At 50.7% G+C, this 16,431-nt stretch overlaps 1 protein-coding gene across 5 annotated transcripts in view; it reads right to left on the reverse strand.

The window, feature by feature from the left end:
- The window catches only part of ECPAS (Ecm29 proteasome adaptor and scaffold), a 76,522-nt gene that overhangs the window by 10,091 nt on the left and 50,000 nt on the right, over positions 1-16,431 (reverse strand). For all 5 annotated transcript variants that reach the window (XM_081176056.1, XM_081176054.1, XM_081176055.1 and 2 more), the window contains 4 exons: positions 13,008-13,099; positions 12,829-12,895; positions 12,279-12,470; positions 11,581-11,789 (listed from right to left, as the gene is read on the reverse strand). In XM_081176056.1, the coding sequence (XP_081032182.1) occupies positions 11,581-11,789; positions 12,279-12,470; positions 12,829-12,895; positions 13,008-13,099 (560 nt within the window). The remainder of the gene's footprint in view (positions 1-11,580; positions 11,790-12,278; positions 12,471-12,828; positions 12,896-13,007; positions 13,100-16,431) is intronic.

Here is a 16,431-nt window from a genome sequence, read left to right on the forward strand (position 1 = left end):
GAACTGCCATCGGAGGAAAGGGAGGTGGAAGGGCTCACAGAGGCTGGGAAGGAGTCAGCAGCGAAAGCAGGGACCAGCAGGGGGAGAGAGGGGTCTCTGGAGGAAGGTCTCATGAATGCGGAGAGAGACGCAGCAGCAAATGCAGGAACTAGCAGGGAAGAGGGAGGGATCAGGGACACGTCCAGCGAGAACAGCGGGGAGGTGTCAGAAGCTCCCATAGGGAGACCCATGCTTCGCCGGAAGCTGCCACGTCGTGAGTCCAGAAGACGCGTTTCCGTTAAGGAGCTTCTATGCTGGAAGCGCTTCCGCAGACAACCACTGTCGGAATCTACGAGTGACTAGGGCAGACATGTTTGAGGAGCTCTGTCACACACAGAGGTTTGTGGAGTTGCACAAACTCTGAGGGACCACGATTTTACGCACAAGCAGCTAATCATCCCATCACAGCATTCCGACAGTCTTTGTAAGCTGTCTGTGCAGGAGAAGGCATCATGAGCGACCCAGCCGGAGCCGGAGAGGCAGGGGTTGGAGCGGGTCCAAGCTTGGAAGATAGGTACCGAGCGTTGGAGATCCAATTGGCGCTGCAGACGGCTAGGCTTGAGGAGAGAAGGGCTCAGGATGCAGACAAGAAGGGGAGAGCCACCCAGTTCAACAGAAAGGTACCAGGATTGGTGCAGAAATTTGGGGGGGACCCCAAGGACTATCATGCCTTTAGAACAGAGATGCAATATGCTCTCAATGTGCAGTTTGATGAATTCCCTGACGAGGAATCGCGAGTTGCTTTCGTGATTGGGCATCTTGAGAGGGGGGCGAGAGACTGGGTTAGGCCCCTGATGGCAACGCACAATGACGTACTAAAGGACACCATGAAGTTCTTTCGTGCAATGGATCTCATGTTTTCCAGCGATATTGAGGAAGGAGTGGTGCGCAGACAGCTAATGGCTTGCAAGCAGGGAAGCCGATCTGTCCGTGAGTACTGGACTGAGTTCACTATGCTGGTTCACAGATTGGGGTGGGACTTATCGGCGGCACCCATTCAAATGCTATTTGAAGAAGGCCTGGCTTCGGCCGTGAAAGACGAACTGTCCCGGGGTCCTAGGGCGGATTCCATGGATCAGCTGACTAAATCTGCGCTGACCATAGGAGCGCGCCAGGAGGCGAGAGCTTTGGAGAGGCGGGAAGGGAAAGGGGAACGCTGGAAGGAGTTCCGCATTCCTGAGATTCCAGAGACAACTTTCCCGCCGGCAGAGCCGATGGAAATCGGAACAGCGCGCGCGCGCGCAGTTTCAAAGCCCAGTGAGGGGGCTAAGAAGGAGGGAAAAGGCGCCCGGAAATGCTATCTCTGCCAACAGCCAGGCCACTTTGCCAGAGTCTGCCCCCAGAGGAAGGAATGGCAAGGGATGGTGGGAGCTGTTGAGGGAAGAGAGCAGGGAGAACCGGAGCAGGTAAAAGCCAACGCCTGGTTGCCACAGTCAGGGCACAGCAGCCAGGCCAAAGAGCAGTGAAAGTGCCCATGCCAGAAGCTCCTCAACCTGCTCTAGTGATTGAAGTGTCGCTAGAGCTGCAAAATGGACACCCCCTAAAGATAAAGGCGCTGTTGGACTCAGGCAGCTCCTGCAATTTTATGAGCAAAGAGTTTGCTGCTGAACACCAGATACAGACGATCCCTTTAAGCAACCCCCTGCAGGTGACCACGATCGATGGCAGGGAGTTGTTGGGAGGAGGAGTCAGCTTGCAGACCGTCCCAATGATAATGAGGGTGGCAAGGCACACAGAACTGATAGCGTTTAATGTGGCCACCTTGGGAGGCGCTCCCATTATTTTGGGAATGAGCTGGCTAGCGCTACATGATCCGCTGGTGGGCTGGCATCAGAGAGCGGTTTCCTTTGGTTCAGCACATTGCTTAGAACACTGCAAAGGGGAAAAGGGGTCAGCAGGGGCCCAAGCCACCCTAGCAGGGACAGAAGTAATGGAGAAGGTGAAGGTACCACCACAATATGCAGATCTCAGCGACGTGTTCAGCGAGAAGGAAGCCGACCAACTACCCCCGCATAGGCCCTTTGACTGTCAGATCAATTTACTCCCTGGAGCACAGCTTCCTGTAGGCAAGTTGTATGCCATGTCAGACAGAGAAATGCAGGAGCTGCGAGAGTTCATTGACAAGAACCTGAAGAGAGGCTTCATCAGAGAGTCCAAAGCAGCGGGGGGTAGCCCAGTGTTTTTTGTGGATAAAAAGAACACGGACAAGCCGAGACTTGTGTGTGACTTCAGGGGGTTAAATGCAGTGACAGAACCAGTGGCTTTCCCTATGCCCAGGATTGATGACATTTTGACCAGGGTGCGGAAGGGAAAGATTTTTACAAAGCTGGATCTAAGGGGGGCGTACAACCTGATACGTATAAGGAAAGGGGATGAATGGAAAACCACCATGTTCACCCCTTTGGGGGCATTTGAATATTTAGTTATGCCATTTGGATTACAAGCAGGCTCAGCGTGCTTTCAATCGCTGATGAACCACGTACTAGGGTCTTTGCTGTACAAGAATTGCGTGGCCTTCCTGGATGACGTGTTGGTGTATTCTGAGAATGAGGAGCAGCATGTGAGAGACGTCAGAGAAGTGTTGCGCAGGCTGCTAGACAACCGGCTGTGGGTGAAACTGGAGAAGTGTCAGTTTCATACCAAGGAGGTAGAGTTCCTGGGGTACCGCCTGTCAGACAAGGGATTGGCTATGGATCCCGGCAAGGTCCAGGCTGTGCTGGAATGGAAAACTCCCAAAACCAAGAAGGATGTGCAGAGGTTCCTAGGGTTTGGGAACTTTTATCGTAAGTTCATCCGAAACTTTGCCCACTTGACGGCGCCCATAACGGACTGTCTCAGCAGTAAGAAGAAATTTGTTTGGACTGAGGAGGCGGAGCGAGCTTTTGAGGAGCTAAAAAGGGCCTTCGCCTCTGAAGAACAACTTCTGCATGTGGATTTACAAAAAAAGATGAGAGTCGAAACAGACGCATCAGACAGAGCCATTGGGGCGGTGCTCCTCCTGCAGCCAGGGGGGGAGGAGTCAGAGTGGAGACCGTGTGCTTTTTTTTCGCGAAAACTGAACAAATCCGAGAGGAACTACACGGTGTACGATCGAGAACTTCTTGCTATCCATGAGGCTTTCCGGAGATGGAGGCACCTGCTAATTGGTGCACAACATAAGGTGCAAGTGTGCACGGACCATAAGAACCTAGAGTATTGGAGAACTGCGCGAGTGCTCAACCAACGGCAGTTGAGATGGGCCCAGGAGTTTTCCAAATTTAACTTTGAGATTTGTTACGTGCCAGGCCCAGAGAACGTTAGGGCGGACGCTCTCTCACGCAAACCTGAATATTTGGAGGGGGAGGGAGCACCCGAAGAGACCCATGTCATTCCAGAGGACCGCTGGGTGTGTGGGGCGGCATTGGTGGGGCAAAGGGAACTGGTAGAGGGAACGGTGCATGATGAATACGCCCAGGACAAACTCAGGGGTCTCAGGAGGGAGGGAGACAAACCCGGGGGTTTTGAGGAGAGAAACGGGGCGTTGTACTACAAGGGAGCGTTATATATACCTGAAGGTGAATTGAGGGAGAAGGTACTCAAGCAACTGCACGATAGCCCCACAGCAGGGCATTTTGGGCAACACAAAACCATGTGGCTGGTTACCAGGGAATTTTGGTGGCCCAAGGTCAGGGAAGATGTGCGGGAGTATGTGAGAGGGTGTGACCAATGCCAACGAGCCAAGGGGGAGAGGCAGGCACCGGCAGGGTTATTAGAACCACTACCCACACCTGAAAGACCATGGGAAACAGTGGCAATAGATTTCATGACTGATCTGCCAAGGTCCAGAGGGAAAACAGCCATCATGGTTGTGGTAGACCTGTTAACCAAAATGGCCCACTTTATAGCCTGCTCACATGCGGTCACGGCAGAAGAAACCGCTAAATTGTTTGTAGAAAATGTGTTTAGGTTGCATGGCGCCCCCTTGAGGGTGGTTTCAGACCGAGGGAAACAATTTACTTCCAGGTTCTGGAGGAAGCTCATGAGCTTACTGCATGTAGAGGTTAATTTCTCAACTGCCCGGCATCCTGAAACCAACGGGCAGGCGGAAAGAGCTAATGGCGTCCTCCAGCAATATTTGAGGTGTTATGTGAATGACAGAGAGAATGATTGGGTGGAGAAGCTGGCGTTGGCAGAATTTGCCTACAACAATGCAGAGAACGTGTCCACGGGGATGAGCCCCTTTTTGGCTAATTACGGGTGCCATCCCCGAGCCTTCCCAGGGGGGGAAGGGGAGAACTGGAGCGTTCCAGCTGCAGAACAGTTCGTAGAGGAAATGGAGGCGATCCATCGCCAGCTCCAACTTAACTTAAACAGGGCTAAGGAGGAATATAAGAGGCAGGCAGACAAAAACAGAAGAGAAGGTGAAACCATTAGGGTGGGGGACCAGGTGTGGCTGTCAACCCAAGGGTTACCATTCAAAGGGGGTTGTAAGAAGTTAAGACCCAAAAGACTGGGCCCATTTGAAGTCACGCAGCAGGTCAACCCAGTGGCTTTCAGACTCCGGTTACCGAACCACATGAAGCTGCACCCAGTTTTCCACAGGTCGCTGCTGTCACCGTATAAAGGGGACAGAGAAGGGAGGGTCAATAGGGGACCAGCAATGGAGGAGAAGGAACACAGCTACCATGTAGCGGAGATTCTCGATTCCAGGTGGAAGGGAGATCAAGTAGAGTATTTGGTAATGTGGGAAGGGGAACCGGAGTCGGAAAACACCTGGGTCATGGCAGAGGATGTAGATGACGAGGTTTTAATAGAAACTTTTCATCAGAGGTTCCCACGTAAACCTCAGCCAGTGGCGAGGTTCCGGAGGGAATACTTTGCCACCACCGACGAAGAAGAAGAGTTGGAGGGGTTCCCTGATTCCGAGGAGGAGGAGGATTCAGTGAGCCGGAACGAAGACCGATGGAGGGAAATGTTCGAGACGTCGGAAGATGAAGAGGATTCTTTTCGGGGTTTTATCTCCTCACCGCCCAGAGGAGAGAGAATGGGCGGGGGGGAAGGGGGCCCTGGAGGGGAGGTGGATGTCAGGGAACTGCCATCGGAGGAAAGGGAGGTGGAAGGGCTCACAGAGGCTGGGAAGGAGTCAGCAGCGAAAGCAGGGACCAGCAGGGGGAGAGAGGGGTCTCTGGAGGAAGGTCTCATGAATGCGGAGAGAGACGCAGCAGCAAATGCAGGAACTAGCAGGGAAGAGGGAGGGATCAGGGACACGTCCAGCGAGAACAGCGGGGAGGTGTCAGAAGCTCCCATAGGGAGACCCATGCTTCGCCGGAAGCTGCCACGTCGTGAGTCCAGAAGACGCGTTTCCGTTAAGGAGCTTCTATGCTGGAAGCGCTTCCGCAGACAACCACTGTCGGAATCTACGAGTGACTAGGGCAGACATGTTTGAGGAGCTCTGTCACACACAGAGGTTTGTGGAGTTGCACAAACTCTGAGGGACCACGATTTTACGCACAAGCAGCTAATCATCCCATCACAGCATTCCGACAGTCTTTGTAAGCTGTCTGTGCAGGAGAAGGCATCATGAGCGACCCAGCCGGAGCCGGAGAGGCAGGGGTTGGAGCGGGTCCAAGCTTGGAAGATAGGTACCGAGCGTTGGAGATCCAATTGGCGCTGCAGACGGCTAGGCTTGAGGAGAGAAGGGCTCAGGATGCAGACAAGAAGGGGAGAGCCACCCAGTTCAACAGAAAGGTACCAGGATTGGTGCAGAAATTTGGGGGGGACCCCAAGGACTATCATGCCTTTAGAACAGAGATGCAATATGCTCTCAATGTGCAGTTTGATGAATTCCCTGACGAGGAATCGCGAGTTGCTTTCGTGATTGGGCATCTTGAGAGGGGGGCGAGAGACTGGGTTAGGCCCCTGATGGCAACGCACAATGACGTACTAAAGGACACCATGAAGTTCTTTCGTGCAATGGATCTCATGTTTTCCAGCGATATTGAGGAAGGAGTGGTGCGCAGACAGCTAATGGCTTGCAAGCAGGGAAGCCGATCTGTCCGTGAGTACTGGACTGAGTTCACTATGCTGGTTCACAGATTGGGGTGGGACTTATCGGCGGCACCCATTCAAATGCTATTTGAAGAAGGCCTGGCTTCGGCCGTGAAAGACGAACTGTCCCGGGGTCCTAGGGCGGATTCCATGGATCAGCTGACTAAATCTGCGCTGACCATAGGAGCGCGCCAGGAGGCGAGAGCTTTGGAGAGGCGGGAAGGGAAAGGGGAACGCTGGAAGGAGTTCCGCATTCCTGAGATTCCAGAGACAACTTTCCCGCCGGCAGAGCCGATGGAAATCGGAACAGCGCGCGCGCGCGCAGTTTCAAAGCCCAGTGAGGGGGCTAAGAAGGAGGGAAAAGGCGCCCGGAAATGCTATCTCTGCCAACAGCCAGGCCACTTTGCCAGAGTCTGCCCCCAGAGGAAGGAATGGCAAGGGATGGTGGGAGCTGTTGAGGGAAGAGAGCAGGGAGAACCGGAGCAGGTAAAAGCCAACGCCTGGTTGCCACAGTCAGGGCACAGCAGCCAGGCCAAAGAGCAGTGAAAGTGCCCATGCCAGAAGCTCCTCAACCTGCTCTAGTGATTGAAGTGTCGCTAGAGCTGCAAAATGGACACCCCCTAAAGATAAAGGCGCTGTTGGACTCAGGCAGCTCCTGCAATTTTATGAGCAAAGAGTTTGCTGCTGAACACCAGATACAGACGATCCCTTTAAGCAACCCCCTGCAGGTGACCACGATCGATGGCAGGGAGTTGTTGGGAGGAGGAGTCAGCTTGCAGACCGTCCCAATGATAATGAGGGTGGCAAGGCACACAGAACTGATAGCGTTTAATGTGGCCACCTTGGGAGGCGCTCCCATTATTTTGGGAATGAGCTGGCTAGCGCTACATGATCCGCTGGTGGGCTGGCATCAGAGAGCGGTTTCCTTTGGTTCAGCACATTGCTTAGAACACTGCAAAGGGGAAAAGGGGTCAGCAGGGGCCCAAGCCACCCTAGCAGGGACAGAAGTAATGGAGAAGGTGAAGGTACCACCACAATATGCAGATCTCAGCGACGTGTTCAGCGAGAAGGAAGCCGACCAACTACCCCCGCATAGGCCCTTTGACTGTCAGATCAATTTACTCCCTGGAGCACAGCTTCCTGTAGGCAAGTTGTATGCCATGTCAGACAGAGAAATGCAGGAGCTGCGAGAGTTCATTGACAAGAACCTGAAGAGAGGCTTCATCAGAGAGTCCAAAGCAGCGGGGGGTAGCCCAGTGTTTTTTGTGGATAAAAAGAACACGGACAAGCCGAGACTTGTGTGTGACTTCAGGGGGTTAAATGCAGTGACAGAACCAGTGGCTTTCCCTATGCCCAGGATTGATGACATTTTGACCAGGGTGCGGAAGGGAAAGATTTTTACAAAGCTGGATCTAAGGGGGGCGTACAACCTGATACGTATAAGGAAAGGGGATGAATGGAAAACCACCATGTTCACCCCTTTGGGGGCATTTGAATATTTAGTTATGCCATTTGGATTACAAGCAGGCTCAGCGTGCTTTCAATCGCTGATGAACCACGTACTAGGGTCTTTGCTGTACAAGAATTGCGTGGCCTTCCTGGATGACGTGTTGGTGTATTCTGAGAATGAGGAGCAGCATGTGAGAGACGTCAGAGAAGTGTTGCGCAGGCTGCTAGACAACCGGCTGTGGGTGAAACTGGAGAAGTGTCAGTTTCATACCAAGGAGGTAGAGTTCCTGGGGTACCGCCTGTCAGACAAGGGATTGGCTATGGATCCCGGCAAGGTCCAGGCTGTGCTGGAATGGAAAACTCCCAAAACCAAGAAGGATGTGCAGAGGTTCCTAGGGTTTGGGAACTTTTATCGTAAGTTCATCCGAAACTTTGCCCACTTGACGGCGCCCATAACGGACTGTCTCAGCAGTAAGAAGAAATTTGTTTGGACTGAGGAGGCGGAGCGAGCTTTTGAGGAGCTAAAAAGGGCCTTCGCCTCTGAAGAACAACTTCTGCATGTGGATTTACAAAAAAAGATGAGAGTCGAAACAGACGCATCAGACAGAGCCATTGGGGCGGTGCTCCTCCTGCAGCCAGGGGGGGAGGAGTCAGAGTGGAGACCGTGTGCTTTTTTTTCGCGAAAACTGAACAAATCCGAGAGGAACTACACGGTGTACGATCGAGAACTTCTTGCTATCCATGAGGCTTTCCGGAGATGGAGGCACCTGCTAATTGGTGCACAACATAAGGTGCAAGTGTGCACGGACCATAAGAACCTAGAGTATTGGAGAACTGCGCGAGTGCTCAACCAACGGCAGTTGAGATGGGCCCAGGAGTTTTCCAAATTTAACTTTGAGATTTGTTACGTGCCAGGCCCAGAGAACGTTAGGGCGGACGCTCTCTCACGCAAACCTGAATATTTGGAGGGGGAGGGAGCACCCGAAGAGACCCATGTCATTCCAGAGGACCGCTGGGTGTGTGGGGCGGCATTGGTGGGGCAAAGGGAACTGGTAGAGGGAACGGTGCATGATGAATACGCCCAGGACAAACTCAGGGGTCTCAGGAGGGAGGGAGACAAACCCGGGGGTTTTGAGGAGAGAAACGGGGCGTTGTACTACAAGGGAGCGTTATATATACCTGAAGGTGAATTGAGGGAGAAGGTACTCAAGCAACTGCACGATAGCCCCACAGCAGGGCATTTTGGGCAACACAAAACCATGTGGCTGGTTACCAGGGAATTTTGGTGGCCCAAGGTCAGGGAAGATGTGCGGGAGTATGTGAGAGGGTGTGACCAATGCCAACGAGCCAAGGGGGAGAGGCAGGCACCGGCAGGGTTATTAGAACCACTACCCACACCTGAAAGACCATGGGAAACAGTGGCAATAGATTTCATGACTGATCTGCCAAGGTCCAGAGGGAAAACAGCCATCATGGTTGTGGTAGACCTGTTAACCAAAATGGCCCACTTTATAGCCTGCTCACATGCGGTCACGGCAGAAGAAACCGCTAAATTGTTTGTAGAAAATGTGTTTAGGTTGCATGGCGCCCCCTTGAGGGTGGTTTCAGACCGAGGGAAACAATTTACTTCCAGGTTCTGGAGGAAGCTCATGAGCTTACTGCATGTAGAGGTTAATTTCTCAACTGCCCGGCATCCTGAAACCAACGGGCAGGCGGAAAGAGCTAATGGCGTCCTCCAGCAATATTTGAGGTGTTATGTGAATGACAGAGAGAATGATTGGGTGGAGAAGCTGGCGTTGGCAGAATTTGCCTACAACAATGCAGAGAACGTGTCCACGGGGATGAGCCCCTTTTTGGCTAATTACGGGTGCCATCCCCGAGCCTTCCCAGGGGGGGAAGGGGAGAACTGGAGCGTTCCAGCTGCAGAACAGTTCGTAGAGGAAATGGAGGCGATCCATCGCCAGCTCCAACTTAACTTAAACAGGGCTAAGGAGGAATATAAGAGGCAGGCAGACAAAAACAGAAGAGAAGGTGAAACCATTAGGGTGGGGGACCAGGTGTGGCTGTCAACCCAAGGGTTACCATTCAAAGGGGGTTGTAAGAAGTTAAGACCCAAAAGACTGGGCCCATTTGAAGTCACGCAGCAGGTCAACCCAGTGGCTTTCAGACTCCGGTTACCGAACCACATGAAGCTGCACCCAGTTTTCCACAGGTCGCTGCTGTCACCGTATAAAGGGGACAGAGAAGGGAGGGTCAATAGGGGACCAGCAATGGAGGAGAAGGAACACAGCTACCATGTAGCGGAGATTCTCGATTCCAGGTGGAAGGGAGATCAAGTAGAGTATTTGGTAATGTGGGAAGGGGAACCGGAGTCGGAAAACACCTGGGTCATGGCAGAGGATGTAGATGACGAGGTTTTAATAGAAACTTTTCATCAGAGGTTCCCACGTAAACCTCAGCCAGTGGCGAGGTTCCGGAGGGAATACTTTGCCACCACCGACGAAGAAGAAGAGTTGGAGGGGTTCCCTGATTCCGAGGAGGAGGAGGATTCAGTGAGCCGGAACGAAGACCGATGGAGGGAAATGTTCGAGACGTCGGAAGATGAAGAGGATTCTTTTCGGGGTTTTATCTCCTCACCGCCCAGAGGAGAGAGAATGGGCGGGGGGGAAGGGGGCCCTGGAGGGGAGGTGGATGTCAGGGAACTGCCATCGGAGGAAAGGGAGGTGGAAGGGCTCACAGAGGCTGGGAAGGAGTCAGCAGCGAAAGCAGGGACCAGCAGGGGGAGAGAGGGGTCTCTGGAGGAAGGTCTCATGAATGCGGAGAGAGACGCAGCAGCAAATGCAGGAACTAGCAGGGAAGAGGGAGGGATCAGGGACACGTCCAGCGAGAACAGCGGGGAGGTGTCAGAAGCTCCCATAGGGAGACCCATGCTTCGCCGGAAGCTGCCACGTCGTGAGTCCAGAAGACGCGTTTCCGTTAAGGAGCTTCTATGCTGGAAGCGCTTCCGCAGACAACCACTGTCGGAATCTACGAGTGACTAGGGCAGACATGTTTGAGGAGCTCTGTCACACACAGAGGTTTGTGGAGTTGCACAAACTCTGAGGGACCACGATTTTACGCACAAGCAGCTAATCATCCCATCACAGCATTCCGACAGTCTTTGTAAGCTGTCTGTGCAGGAGAAGGCATCATGAGCGACCCAGCCGGAGCCGGAGAGGCAGGGGTTGGAGCGGGTCCAAGCTTGGAAGATAGGTACCGAGCGTTGGAGATCCAATTGGCGCTGCAGACGGCTAGGCTTGAGGAGAGAAGGGCTCAGGATGCAGACAAGAAGGGGAGAGCCACCCAGTTCAACAGAAAGGTACCAGGATTGGTGCAGAAATTTGGGGGGGACCCCAAGGACTATCATGCCTTTAGAACAGAGATGCAATATGCTCTCAATGTGCAGTTTGATGAATTCCCTGACGAGGAATCGCGAGTTGCTTTCGTGATTGGGCATCTTGAGAGGGGGGGCGAGAGACTGGGTTAGGCCCCTGATGGCATCTTATGGAGCGAATGCAGGCTGTGCAGCTATCCAAGAAGCCAGAACAGCAAGAGGGATCGCTGCTTTCGCTGCACAGCGATCCCTCTTGTTGTTCTGGCTTCTGAGATTCAGATATTTTTTTTTTCTTGTTTTCCTCCTCCAAAAACTAGGTGCGTCTTATGGTCTGGTGCGTGCTATAGAGCGAAAAATACGGTACCCTTTGTAGCCAACCAGATTTGTACATTTCATACACCAACACCTGGCTGTGAACAGCAGCAGCAAAAAGCGGGGAGGAGAGAGCAAGGGATAGAGAGAAAAGATTTGCCAAAGCAAGATTGAGGTCTAAAAATATTCAGGCCCCATCCAGTTTCACGTTATAGATCAGAATTTTTCTTTGCTTGACAACAATATCGAAATAGAAGGCATCCATGCAAAAGGAAGAAGAAGATACAAATGCCTGTGTTGTCTTTTATCCCCATCTACTTAAGTATGGGGCTAATCACCTTCTCCCTTAAAATGCATTGCACAGTAACTGCGTTTCTTACCTTTCCTGCCCACGTTCTCCCAGACAGGCCTTGCAACAGAGCAGAGAGCACCATGCCCAAGTGCGGAGGGACCAGGGAGCCAGTTTGCTTTGCAATGGACGCCATGCTGGCTGCTCCTTGAGCTTTCATCTTCCAAGACTGGGACTGCAAAGCTTTCTGGGTGATTGCTATCAATTCCTCCATATAAAGCCTTATGCCACCGTAAGTACCTAAGTTTCAAAACACACACAAGATTCACAGGGTGAGTAAAGAGCAGCAGAACCAGGTTAGCTTTAGAATACAGCTTCATGAGAACTACTCTAATCTTTACCGAGAGAAAATCTTGTGACTTGGGAATTCTCCGAGGCCAAAACTGAGGACTGTGTTCATTCACTATTAAAATCAATGTACAGTGGTACCTCGGGTTAAGAACTTAATTCATTCTGGTGGTCTGTTCTTAACCTGAGATACCACTTCAGCTAATGGGGCCTCCCGCTGCTGCCACTGCGCCACCACCGCACAATTTTTGTTCTCATCCTGAAGCCAAGTTCTTAACCCGAGGTACTATTTCTGGATTAGCAGAGTTTGTAACCTGAAGTGTCTGTAACCCGAGGTACCACTGTATGTACTTTTGGATTTGTATCCCACCCTTTCTATTTCATTAATAGCAGCTCAAGGGGGTTAAACGTATTCAATTACAACTCATTAGACCAACTTACCAGGCACATTTTCCTGCCAGACTTCAGTCCACAGGTTGCCCTCTTCCTTCTCGCCTTTTTCTTCCTCGGGGACCTCGTGCATGCCCAGGAACGCCAGGGGCAAGACATGTCTGGCTTGATTCTTCAGTACATCTGGGCTGTAGCGCCCAATGGCATGGATGGTTAATGCACAGGCCATTTTATAGACTTGTTCTGAAGTAAAGAACAAAGTTATAGGTGTGGCCACCTGGCTTTCAATTCACAGAGGAGTTGTCTGCTCTTAGGTAGGGGCACAAATTAATATAGATGCATGGCACTTCTAGTTAATTTTTAAAAAATCTTTTATCATGGAAGCAATGAAGAGACAGCAGCAACTGTTTGGTGAATTTATCAGAGAAAGGTACATCTTGACCCTTCCATGTTTCATTTTAAGATGATTTGGGAGCATGGGTCAGAAGGAATACCAGCATTACCTTTGTGCTATAGAACAGTCATATTTTTTCCTGTCTCATGGTATTTATCATCTCATTAAATGACAAGGTTTAAAATGCACATGCACACACAAACATACCTTCTTTCTCCATGTACCAACTGTTCAGCTTCTGCAGCAATTTGTCCGTGCTGCTGTCCCGTGAGGTCTTTTTAAATGAAAGAAAATTAGAAAGGCTCAAATCATTTTGGAACATCTGAACGCAAAAAATCCAGAAGTAATAAAATATAAAACTGAGGAGGCACCAAAGCTCCACTCACCCGCACTAGATGTCCCATGGCAAAGGCAAAAGTTTTTTGTACCACGGTGTTTCGATCAGTTAGGCCGCTGAGCAAAGCGCTCATGAGCTTGCCTGCGTGAAAAAGACAATGAGCCAAAATGGTAGCTTTGACAACCGGTTTTGAATTAAGGGGCAAACTGAGTTCCAGAACCTAAATTAAGCCTATGCTTTGTAGGCTAGACCCACCAAAAGTCCCAATTTGGCCCACGTTTCTCTGCAAACCATGTTCATCCGCCCCACTCCTAATGCGTATGTGGAATCATATGTCTGCCAAGTAAAGCTATGGCTTCACAGGAACAATCAGGGGAATAAATTGAGCTCCTGATCATTCCTTTGCTTGGAGCAAGGTGCACTCCAACTGCTTGTCAGCTGAAGTAGCTTCCATTCAATTCTTCCTTCCCTCCCTCTCCCCACTGCATCAGCTCATAGGCAGGCAAAAGAAGCACTTTTCCAGTTTACTGCTTGGTGCTTCCCATCAGTTCCGCTTAAGGGACTGACCGGTTGGTGAGACTGACACCTGCCAATCGTGTGATGTCATAATGGCACCCTGTGATTGACAGCTGGGTTGTGCCACCCAGCTGCCAAAGTTGGCCCATGGGGTGGGGGCCAGGTAAAGATCTGGTTTTCGCAGCCCAAAAGATTCCCTGGCTAATCCACAGAGTGCTTACTGCTTTTTATTTAAAATGCTTCAATATAAAAACACACAAAGCAGAAACAAGAGCTGGCTAGCTCTATATTATAGAAGCATCCCTTTCCCCAATCACACTTTTACACCATTTGTTTGCAGTGATTTATTTTTTAATAATTTTTATTTGTTTGCAGTGATGTTTTTAATACAGGGAAGGACTGAAAGGCCAGGATGACTCTCCATTCACTGAGTCAGTCCTACATAAACTGCAGCGCAGGCAAAAGGGCTCTTTTATTATTATTATTTTTAAATTTTTATTGGTTTTTCAACTTTTATAAAGACAAAACACACACAAAAATAACAGAAGACAAAAACATGTATAAATTCAGAAAATCTTAATTTCCTAACCCTGTTCCCTGACTTCCCCCCACCCCCCCTCGTGCATCCCAATTCCCAAAATTGTGTCAGCAAATTGGTATTTCTCCTCTTAACCATCTTGTTCATCTTATTACCTCTTTTATAAAGAAATATAGATTTTCCTAAGTTGGACTCAAGTTCTCTTCCATCAATTTCTCATTTTGTCTTAGTTAAAAGTCATATTAACCAAACCTAAAGGTCTTGAGTGTTTTTAGAATTCTCTTCTTCCCTCCCTCCCATCCCCGGTTTTTGTCCCTTCCCAATACAAATCCAAAATAACAGTTCTTAGCCTGGGTTCCTCACGTCCGAGGCTTTCAAGTCTCTTTCAGTCCCTCTCCGCCGGTCTTGTTGGTAATCCTTTGTGCCAGTCGTCAAGTCTGGAAAAAGTTCTTTCACCATCGATTCTCTTCCCACAAGGAGATTTGAAAATAACTGCCGGAAGATTTCCACAAATCCTGCATCTTCAAAGTCAAAGTCAGAATGAAGGCCCCAATCATATTTCTTTATTTTAAATTCCTGTATTCCATAAACTCCCGGGGCCTCCTCCTTCATCTTCTGCATCTTTCGCAGACTTGTGGTGAATGTGTTCCAATAATCTCCTTGTCTGTATTCCACAAATGTCGGCTTTTGGTTATTACTTCCCAGCTTTACTTTCTCTTTTTCTTGTTTAGTCTCTTGGGCCTCTTTAGATATCATTTCCCATTCAGCTGTGGATTCTTTCTCATTCAAGTCCTCAATACAAACAGCAGAGTTGCCTGTTCCAGAAGTCAAGGTCAAAAGTTGTTTATTCATTGCCGAACTCTGCTCTTGTAGGATTCCCACCAGTTGAAACATCCTTTCGATTTCCGCTAGTAACTTTCCATCCACAGCCATTGTAGCCATTGTAGTTTCACAGAGTTCCCCCTAGGGGGAATCTGGTTACTTATTAGTCTTTTCTCCAACAATCCTTTAACTTATTATTGTTACTTTGTTTCCAACAATTTTAGTTCAATTGTAACTCATCATAGTCCAGAGGGATCTTAAATAGCAACTTTTCCACTCTAAACTGCCCGTTTGACAGCTTTGACAGCTGTCAAGCTCCGCAGCTCTTACACAGGCACAGAAACAGGACACTCCCGGGCCCGGGAGGAGGGTTGTTTAAAGCAAAAAGAAGGCTTCCAAAGCTCCACTCTCCAGCTCAAAATTTACTTTAGCTAAATCTTGGAAGTTAGTGTCCTTTTTAACTCACCCCTCCAAGGGTAGGCTCTCCAGCTTAGCTCTTATGTCGTTGCTTAGATGGTCTGCAGGGGGGGGGTGCGGACTTCCTTTTAGCACACCCCCCGGTCGTCTCCAATTCAGGATAGTATTTTTAGAATCCAATTCCGTCTCACTCACGGGTTTTTCTTTCAGTCCAAATTTCAAGGAAGAAAGTCAGCGCTCTCCGGTCATGGCTCGCGGCTTCGCTCCACCGAGGTAGCGATCGACTCTCAGTGCCACGCCACCCTCCGTATCCTCTCCGCAGCCTTTAAAAAGGCTCTTCATGGATCGGGGGGGCGCTTAAGGCACCCGCCGAGTCTTCAGTCCGCAGGCTTCCGCGCCTGCGGTTTTTAAGGGTCCCCGCGTCGCCGGCGCGGCAAAGACCCGTCCTCGGTTGAGCCGATTCCCTCCGCAGCTCGGAGGGAATCCGCCATTTCCAGGTCGCGCCAACCCGGAAGTCCAAAAGGGCTCTTTTATCCAGGTGTTGGCAAGGTTTACCTTGCCTGGACCGGTTCACTCCTGCGGAGATCCCTCTGTGGGCTGGATCAAGCGCATGCCTGCAATTTTTGGCGTCTTGTGTCTGCACAGATGCGATTTTCGGCATCTGCGTCTGTGCAGATGCACCTTTTGGTGTCTGCACATGCACAGACACAATTTTCAGCACCGCGGAAGTGAGTCCCCACGCCATGCTGGTTTAGCACAGCACGCAGGGACTCGCCGAGCGGGCGGCTCGGTTCGGGGGCGGCTCATGGGCCGGTTAAGCAACCCCCGTGGGCCGCTTGTGGCGCATGGGCCTTAGGTTGCCGACCCCTGCTTTAATCCAATTTCTCGCAGTGCAAAACAATTGAGGCTGCAGCAGAGCCTCAGGAATCTCAGCTGCTCACTGCCATCTCCCTTGGCACATGCACAAGATTTAGGGAAAGGCTGTGACAAAGCCTCTCTTGTTATTAACACTGCTGAAGGAGGACAGATTAGAGACTACAGCACTCAACATTCACATATCCCAGAAACTCAGTGAAACAGTCAGACACCTGATACCAATGTGACAGTCAAGCTACCATACCTTTCAAGTAGCAGCAGAATGCCCTGTTCCAAGCAAAGTGAGGCATAATTGGGAAAGGAT

The sequence above is a fragment of the Podarcis bocagei genome, assembly GCF_964188305.1.
Source record: "Podarcis bocagei genome assembly, chromosome: 17".
Classification (NCBI taxonomy): Eukaryota; Metazoa; Chordata; class Lepidosauria; order Squamata; family Lacertidae; genus Podarcis; species Podarcis bocagei.